At 50.2% G+C, this 9329-nt stretch overlaps 2 protein-coding genes across 2 annotated transcripts; both read right to left on the reverse strand.

Annotated features, from left to right (window-relative positions):
- Nucleotides 1–13: 13 nt before the first annotated feature.
- LOC122618631 (neuralized-like protein 4) lies at nt 14–6287 on the reverse strand. The gene is made up of 9 exons (XM_043795205.1): nt 5863–6287; nt 5443–5802; nt 4433–5364; nt 4194–4370; nt 3052–4136; nt 2165–2989; nt 1803–2103; nt 1636–1746; nt 14–1577 (listed from the first exon to the last, which is right to left on the reverse strand). Exons 1-9 carry the CDS (start codon nt 6031–6033, stop codon nt 200–202), a joined length of 5340 nt encoding a protein of 1779 aa, XP_043651140.1. The 5' UTR covers nt 6034–6287; the 3' UTR covers nt 14–199.
- Nucleotides 6288–6742: 455 nt separating this feature from the next.
- On the reverse strand, nt 6743–9205 carry LOC122618325 (ATP-dependent Clp protease ATP-binding subunit clpX-like, mitochondrial). Its single transcript, XM_043794687.1, has 2 exons — nt 9021–9205; nt 6743–8957 (listed from the first exon to the last, which is right to left on the reverse strand). Exons 1-2 carry the CDS (start codon nt 9152–9154, stop codon nt 6875–6877), a joined length of 2217 nt encoding a protein of 738 aa, XP_043650622.1. The 5' UTR covers nt 9155–9205; the 3' UTR covers nt 6743–6874.
- Between the last annotated feature and the right edge of the window lie 124 nt (nt 9206–9329).

Below are 9329 nucleotides of genomic sequence, written 5' to 3' on the forward strand. Positions count from 1 at the left end.
GAATAAATTTGTAATCTGTTTTAACTTGGCGATTATTTTATTTGCGCTTACAATACAATACAAACTCGTTTACAAAGAGGAATGCGAATGCGATTTGGTGTGGGTAGCTGCTGAGCGGTATTAAAATGTGGTGAATATAGGACAGGAATAATGTTGTATATAAAGCGGCCGTGACTAGTGCGAATATGGTGTTGTGCGCTCAATGAGATTCCTGCTCCTCGATCCTGTCCAGTTTAATAATTAAAGCGTTGATTATGCAGGCGCCAGCCTCTTTGGTGAACCAGCAGAGATCGTTTAACAGATGAACAGACGACTCGTTGAGTGTGGCGGACGGAGTGCCTCCCACGCCGTCGGCACCTTGCCCCGTTCCACTGTGATCGTGGTCAGCGGATCCCAGGCTGCGCCTCTTGGCCTCGGCCGCAGCCTTGCCAGTGGTCACCCCCGAAATGGACTGTCGCCGAACGTAGACCTCGAAGGAAGTGGAGATGCGGTGAAGGCCCTGCTCAGAGGCAAAGTGATGCTGCGGCAGCACGGGCTCAATGACAGTGGCATTGGGCGAGTAGTACAACTCGAGACGTGTGCCAGGCTCATCCTTGAGCGCTGCAGCGGCCGGTTCTTCGTCCGGATCCGTTTCTAGCGGAAGCGGCTGCCCACGATCCAGTATCGCCCGAATCTTGTCCACCCGTGTCATGTAGTAGAAGGGCAGCCAGTCTCCGTTGAGATCGAAGTGCACTTGGGGAGCGGTCGCCGAGGAAGCGCTACCACCTGCCGATGCAGTCGACGTCGAAGTGCTCAGCACATTGACCGTCTGCTGGTTTAGCTTGAAATAAACCCAACCCTCCAGTTTATCACCATTACCACCATTGCTGGGTCCACTGCACTTTAGGCAGAAGCACACCGGCTCAAGTCGGCTATCGAAGAAGGCCTGCGGCAGGACTAGCGAAGCACAAAAGCGTCTCACCTGCCGCAAGTATTCGCAGTCGTTCTGCTCCACACTGGCCCCGGTGGCCGTGGATCGCAGAGAATCTGTTCCTCCATTCGGCCTTGCGTGGCCGACGGAATTCGAGTCGGATTCCATGGAATTAAGGGATGGCAGATCGAGATTGAGTAGTGACGCCTGGTCGGGCATAAGATGATGGCGCGTATATTCGTTTTGCTGGAGTTGCTGCAGCAGCAACAGGTGGTTCATGTAGTCTATCTCATCGTCCTCCAATACATTATCGTTGAGCGCTGACTCGCCGGACATTTCGCGTTCGTTGCTAGCACTTAGTTCCAAAGCCTCCGCATTGTTTTCGCTGTGATCGATCGTTGTGGATACAGACGCTATGGCTCCAGGTGCTTCGTCCACAGAATTAGCTAACTGATTGGGAGGATTGGGCAGGTCATCGTACTCCTTATTCGTGTCATATACACCCGAGTTACTCAGGTGTTGAGTATTGGCTGTGGAACCGCTGGCGCCACTCGTTCCCGCGGCCGTTGCAGAAGTGTTTAAAGAGTTTTGGAATCTCTGTGTGCTCTGACTGCGTTGTATATTTAGATTGGTGTTGTGCTGCAGCTGCAGAGACTCGCGAAGGCAACTGAAAAATTTGGGAAAATTAGGACAATTTTCATATGAATTTCCGAAACTATGCTTACCAAGTCGACGACGATCCACCAAGTTCATTTCGCTGCTGCTCCAGAGTTCGATTCTTAATGGAAATGTTCAGAAGTAAGTTCTCCGAAACGCTCTCCATAACCGATCGCGTCCTGTAAAATGATTTCGTATAGAAAACCGGTGTACAACTGTTTATTGCTATCCTTACATGGCGTTGGATGGAGCACCGGAGGTGGACGGTCCCGATTCGCACACCTGCTCCGTATCCTTTTCCTTTTCGTGCATTTCCAGGTGTGCCTTTTCGCACTGCTGTGGCATTCCATTATCCAATTCCAGGGCCTCTGGAGCCTCCAGAATTGGAGTACCATTGGCATTGCCTGTGCGGCCAGCATCATTTCCAGTTATCAATGTTATTTTCTCGCACTTGCCGTACACATCGAACACTGGATACACATGGTTGGGCAGTCCGCTAGCCAGATCCTCCAGATTTGTTGACCCAACCATAATGACTAAAACAATTTGCGTAATTAAAACTAACTTTTGACTTTGAAACTCTGTCATAAAACTTACTTAGCATTCCGGCATGGGTTAGTGTCAGGGTGATCACCGTGCCCACTTGGATCTGCTCAAGCGCCTCGCCGTACTTGGAGGCCATCACTTGGCCGTTGATGTTTACGTAGTCGTGGGTGGCCAACCAGCAGCTCCTCTTAAAGTCCAACAGGGAAATTGGAGCAGTCTGTGGACTTGCGGACAAAACACCAAGACCGACAGTACCCTTCCACTTGTTGTTTAGTGCATCTACCTTGATGCTGATGCTCTCACCCTTACACAGTGGCTTGTTTAGGCAGACGATGGCCTGGTTATAGGACTTGATTCTGGCTACGCTCCTGCGATCATCGCTGAGCCTCGCGTTCTTTTGTGACACATCCAAAAATTCGTAGTTAAGTGCCTCGGAATCTATTGATTCCAGCATGGAGCTATCCTGCTTGTTCAGTGGGTCCACTCCAAAGTCCATCGAGTCCTGCAGACGCAAGCTGCATGGCCGTAGGGGCGAGGCTGGTCCTTGGGCGGAAATCACTTGAATTCCCATTGTCGAACCTCTTAGTTCCGCAACCACGTAGACATCGTTGGGCACGTTGTGAAACTGAATGTTCACGTTTTCCGAGTTTAGCAGGATGTTTAACGAGTTCTCCACTCGCTCCAGCGTTATCCTATCGTCCACCCTTAACCATTCCAGCGAGGCCAACGAGCGCTGCAGGCAGCTTGAGTTGAAGCACACCTCGTTCCCACTAACATACCACACGTTTGCCGGAATCCGGCGCAGGCTGGTTGGGAGCTTCTTGCGCACGCTTTCGTCGCTCAGATTCAGATCAGTGACCCCAATACTTAGACAACCTACAAAAGATTTAAAGAAATATTTAAAATCCTCTAAAGTAATGTATACAACAGGAACTTACCGGCAAACATGGAGTTAATCGATGTCAGTTTAATCTCGAAAGGTGATCCCACACTAAGCGGATGCTCAGAAAATACCAGGCAATGAGAAAGCGGTGCCGCCGCTCCCGTAAAGCGTGAGGCCTCCGTCCAGTCCTTGGTGAGGCTAACATTCCCCGAGACGCAAGTCCAGCGGTGTTTTGTCTCCATGGCCGGATGCTGAATTACCGACGTGGCTTGACAGCTCTGCGAATTCTCGCTGGTTGCGTACGGAGCGCGGATGTCCAGCTGCGTCTGGGTAAGACTCACCTGGGCGCACTGCCCATACAAATCGATAATGGCCCAAATGTTTGGTGCGTGGCACTCGCAGGCCGGCCCTTGATCCATTCCATCAACAAAGAAGTGAATGAAGTCACCGTTGCGCATCACACCCACTCGCGTGCTAGGACCCAGGGTATCCAGATCCAGTAAAATATTCGTGCGTATGGTCTTGCGGTTGTGAAAAATCATTGGACCGCATAAGATGATGGTGTCGCTGGCCTCTAGATCTGTGGCGTTTGGAGCCAACTGGATGTCCTCTGGCCGTGTGCCCGTCACCCCGATCTCAATGTTGCCCGACCAGTGACGAACCATTGTCTCCAGCTCCACTTCAAACAACTCCCTCTGCCTTAGCGGTCTGTTACTGAACACAATTGCGTCATTGAACTCTGCCAGTGAATTGGGACGCGACGCTGTAAGGCCGCTATTCGAGATGCCCGCATTGGCGCCGTGGATGCTGTGGAATCGCAGCGGAACCTCACTGTACAAGGTCGTATTTGAGATTGTGGAGTTGCCAGTGTCCGGACTACCGCACTCCGAAGTGTCCACGATGCTTGCTTGTGCTGCCTGTCCATACAAATCTATTACGCCATAAACGCGCTCCGGAACATTGTTGGCAGCTGGACCCTGATCCACTCCATTTACCCAAAAGTGCAATGTGCCGTCGTCCTTGCGCACCACACCCACTCTATCGCCCACCTGCAGGCGATCCAGGTTTTGCCCATATTGTTCGATAACGGTGACTCCGTTCTGCATGACCCCGTTTCCCGTCATCATCCAAGTGCCGGAACTGGTTTGGAAAAAGGTCTTTAAAAATAATTTAAGTGGGCTAGAAACCAGGACTCACCGCACATTAGTCATCGTGAATGGAAAGTCCAGTTCGTCGGCGCTGTGCGTGGTCACTCCCATTTCAACAGAGCCTGCCCACTTGGTCACGACGCGTTCGAGTCGCACTTGGAAGAGTTCGTTGGGACGTAGAGGTCTCCTTGTGAGCACTACACCATTGTTAAAATCATCGGCAGCACTGCAAAAACATTGAAAAATTCCAGTTTATAAAAATCTTCTATTATTACAAACAGTGCTCACTTGGGCCGCAGAGCTGTCCGTCCGCTCTGGGTGACGGTGGCGTGGGTACCACAAATGTGGTGGAAGGTTAGTCGATCGTCATTCCTGGCAATAGCCCGCGTGCTGGAAATGGTCTCACTTAGGCCGCCGGCAGCGCCAGCCACATTCATCTCGCTTTCTGGACTAAGAAGGCTCAGGGTGGGCGTGCCGGAATGCTGCTGGTGCTGGGTGTGCTGAGCAACACCACTGGAACAGGCAGTCATGCCTGCTACTATGTTGTTTCGCCGGGTCACGAGATTCTGCTGCTCACGCTCATCGCGATCAACTATTGTAACCTTGATAGTCATTCCGTAGAGATCGATGACGCCCCACAATGTAGAGGCCACTCGGGTGGCGGCCACCCCCTGGTCCTGTCCGTTAATGTAGTTGTGTAGGTTGCCGTTGGCCTTGCGCATCATGCCAACGCGATCCCCTTCGCGTAGCTCGTCCAAGTTGAACTCGCCGTACTGACGGCGTGTTCCCTTACCGTTGGTTAAAATGCCGCAGCCGGACATCATAATTGTGCCAGAGCGCATGTTGGTCATGGTTGCCGGGAAGTGCAGTACTGCGGGATTGTGCGTGGTGACGCCCACTTCAATGGATCCCGACCATTTGTCCACCAACTTGTCGATGCGAATCTCAAACAGTTCGTTGTCCCTCAGGGGCCTGTGGGTCATCACCACGCCGTTATTGAACTCGTCCAGCGGTCGACGGCGTTCGGCGGATCGAAAGTTGGGCGAAAGCTTGACCAGCGACCCACAGCGCGTGTGGAAGCACAGTCGGTCATCAGCGCTGGATACGGAGCCATTGCCTTGCATCCAGGCGTCGGAGTCAACGACGATGTTTACGTTCATGGCCACGTCCAAGTTCTGAACAACCTGTTGCAGCGGTTGCTGCAGCGGTGAATCCAAAAGCTGTGTATAAGGGAATCGATTTTAGGTTTAAGCATGCAAATAGCTTTTGCTATACTTTTGGGTTGGTTGAATAGTTACCTCTCCAGAGCCACTGGCATCGCGGGGGCACAGGGAAACCTGCACACAACGTCCGTAGAGATCGACGAGGGCCCATAGAGGCTTGGGCATATTTCTGGCTGCCACGCCTTGCGACTCTCCGTTCACATAGAAGACCAGATCGTTGCCAGAGGTGCGCATGACGCCCACGCGATCATTCTCGTTGAGCGTCTCCAGATCGGTGCCATAGAACTCAAACATGCGTCGTCCATCCTTGCGCACATCGATGCCGGACATAACCCATGTGCCATTTCGCATGGCAGTGGCGCATGCCACCAGTTCCAGGTCATCCGGCGACTCCGCGGTGACACCAATCTCAATGCTGCCGCCCCAGGAGGTGTTCTGCAAAACGAGCGTTATCCGCTGCTCCAGTTCAGAGTCGTGTGTGTGTGGCTAACTCACCTTCTTCTCGATTACGACCTCAAAGAGCACATCGTCCTCCAGAGGCTCGGCACTGAACACCAGGGCATGACTGAAGTCCCGCATGGAGCGCTGGGCCATCCGGTTGTTATTGTACAGCCGGATGGAGCGGCCACACCGTGTGTGAAAGGACTGCGCTTCTCTGCCGGTCATGGTTGCTCCTCCAGTTCTGCTTTATCGGCCCTTTTCTCCGGCGCCGCTTGTCGCCGTACAAATCAATGGATAGTCGGAATGGGAACACGGGCGGATTGCAGTTCATCGGCTGTTGGCGATGCCAGAGCTCGGTTCTTGGGCGCTGATGGACAAACTCTGATGGAGTAGTCGGGAGTTTCCTAGGTCTGCACTATGCATTATGCATTATGTTCAAAGATGTGCCAACGCTAAAATAAACAAATGAATATCCTTTTCGTATGACCGTTCATAGATGTAACGAAAATCCATACGTTCAACCAACATATCGACTGTTCAGTTCAATTGCTTATCAAAATACACAGAACAAAAATATTCGTGCTGAATCCAAAATTTGATGAATTTGAAAAATCCAGAATTTTCCTAGTACGAAAATACATGTATTTCCAAATCTCACAAACAAAATTCCATATTCAAATTATAAAGGCAATTCAAATTAAAGACAACTTTTTTGAAAATCTTTATTCTAAAAACATTAATTTTAACTTATTTGAAACACGTTGCATATTTGTGGCACCGGAGAATTATTAAATCGGTTTTAAAACACAAAACCAAAAAAATGGAAATGCGCCGCCCCAGTAAATGTTTTTAGTTTTATCAGTAGTAAAACTAGTGTTTTTAAATGTGTTTAACACTTTTTTTTATTTAAAAAAAATATATGTATGTATGTATATACATAAAATAGTTAGCGTTCATTCGCTTAAATATACAAAGTATTTAGGTAAATAAGAGACACTGGATTATCATAAAGATTAAATACATTTGGAAAGAATTATAGGTGGAAGACCAACTTGGTAAGTCGACTTCACTTCACTTGAGTTTCAATTGGTTTGGCATCTGTCTCCTTCGCATTGTCCCCGGACACTGGGTTGTCCGTGGCATTGGACACGGCAGCTGGGGCATTCATAACATTAGACTCGAAAGGTGACTTGTCCTTAGTGCGTCGGTACTCGGGTTTGGCCTTACCCCTAACATTGTCGGCGGTTATGTGAACGCCCCGAATGTCTGAGCCAGGCACTGAGAACATGGGATCTAGCAGCAGTTGCTCCATTATGGAGCGCAATCCGCGAGCTCCCGTGTTCATCTCTATGGCTAGCTGGGCCACCGATTCTAAGGCGTCCTCGGAAAAGGTAAGGTCCACACCATCCAAGCGCAACAGTGCCTTGTACTGCGACACCAGAGCACTGCGCGGTTCGGTGAGAATGCGAACAAGCATATTGGCATTCAAACTGTGAAAGGGCACTAATATCGGGAAACGACCAACGAACTCCGGTATCATGCCGAACTCAACAAGGTCGCATGCCTGCACTTTGGTCAGGCACTTATCCCGCGTCTGCTGGTCTGCGTCTGGGGGACGGGCTCCGCTGGTTGGGGCGACGTCAGTATCCTTCTCGTTGAGGCGTCTCGCGATGATCTTGTCCAGACCTGTGTAGGCGCCGGAGGCCACGAACAGAATGTTTGTGGTGTCCATTTGGACCTTCTTGCTAAGCAGTTGACTCCGGTCGGTTAAGCTAACTACGGTGCCTTCCAGTATCTTAAGCATTCCCTGTTGGACGCCCTCGCCGCCAATGTCTCGACGCTGCTTGGTTCCAGAGAGAGCACAGATCTTGTCCACCTCATCCAAGAAAACAATGCCAGTTTGGGCGCGTTCTACATCGTTGTTTGCATCTTGGAGCAGCTTTAGGAGGACGCTCTCGATATCCTCGCCCACGTAGCCCGCCTGCGTCAACGTGGTGCAGTCACAAATGGCGAAGGGTACGTCCAGGCACTTGGCAATGCTCTTAGCGATTAGCGTCTTTCCTGATCCCGTTGGGCCCAGCATCATAATGTTGCTCTTCTCCAGAATAACGTCGTTTGCCTTAACATCTGGCAATTTCCAGTTGAACGTGGTCGATCCTTCTCCGCTTCCAAAACGGATAAAATCATTTTCCTTGGATGTGCTGTTGAGCACAGATCTGTCACCAGAGATGCTTAACTGGTGAAGAGATAGAGTGTCAATGGCGTTATCGGCTTTTTCTTGCTTCGTCGGCTTTCTCTGTGGCAGGTTGGAATGAATGCGCTTGTAGTGGTTATAGACTGCCACCGCTAGCACCTTCTTGGCGAATTCCTGACCCACCACATGCTTGTCTAAATACTCCATGATCTTCTGCGGTTCAGGTGGTAGCTTGCCGAACTTCTCCTTCGGTTCGTCCTTGTTCGCACTCGCGTTCATGGATTTTTCGACTATGGAGTTGCACGTGTCGCACCGGATGGTACGCGTCGCCCCGAAGCCTGTGGTGCTGCTGACTGGACACGTGGATGCCCCGAAAGTGAATCCTGATGGCAGCGGCTGAATCGGCTGTTTGATGTTGCTCGCTGGAAAAGCGGGCATCTGCTGAGATGCCTTAAAAACACTTGGTGTCTCGCCAAAAGACCCCTTAATGTCGTTTCCTGAGGTGGCATTCGATTTGGTTTGAAAACCTGGGAAGCTCTGAAGCTGAACTTGGCATTGTGTCTGGCCTGAAGTCTTCGGGTTGAGCCTGTGGGCTCTGGCAAGCAATCGTGGTGACTCGGACGTTCCGAAGATGGAACCGAATGCGACAGAACAACTATTTCGCTGTGAATTAGGCTGTTGGTAGATTTTGATCAAAGTATCCAGTGTCTGGGGTGACATCTTAAGCAAATTGGCCATTTTCAAGGTGGCTAATTCAACCTCGCGAGTATGCTGTGCCTCATACAAAGTGAGGCGATCCTGCCGTTTGGCCTCGTAATGCCCGAAACGGCATTCTTCAAATGATTGATCCTGGATGTGGTTGGGAAAGTTGCCCCTGCCGTTGAAGGGACCGTAAGCAGATAGCGGCCACACCCCGCCTTTCAAGACAAGTTCCACGTCCTCGGTGACCATTTGCCTACATGCGAATTGATAGTGTTGCTATATATGTATGTAACCATGTATTCCAAGCTGCGCTTACTTGATATTTATGTGCTCATTGACGCAGTGTGTTCCAAATGGGCAGGAGCCCCTTTGAAAGGGTACGCATACCACCATCTTTATCGAGTGCGCACTTCCCAGTAAAGATCCAAAACTGAAAATCGAAGCTTGCATATATGTTTAGGATTTGTCAGTTTGGTATTTTTGTTATCTGTGCATATAGCGTCAAAAGTGATTTTAAGTTGCAACCAATGCGGGAACTAATGTCAAATATTTGTCAGTGCGCACCGTATTCATTCAGTATTTCAATGAAATTACATTCTATATGAACAAAACACTACTTCAACGT

Source organism: Drosophila teissieri, chromosome 3L (assembly GCF_016746235.2).
Source record: "Drosophila teissieri strain GT53w chromosome 3L, Prin_Dtei_1.1, whole genome shotgun sequence".
Lineage (NCBI taxonomy): Eukaryota > Metazoa > Arthropoda > Insecta > Diptera > Drosophilidae > Drosophila > Drosophila teissieri.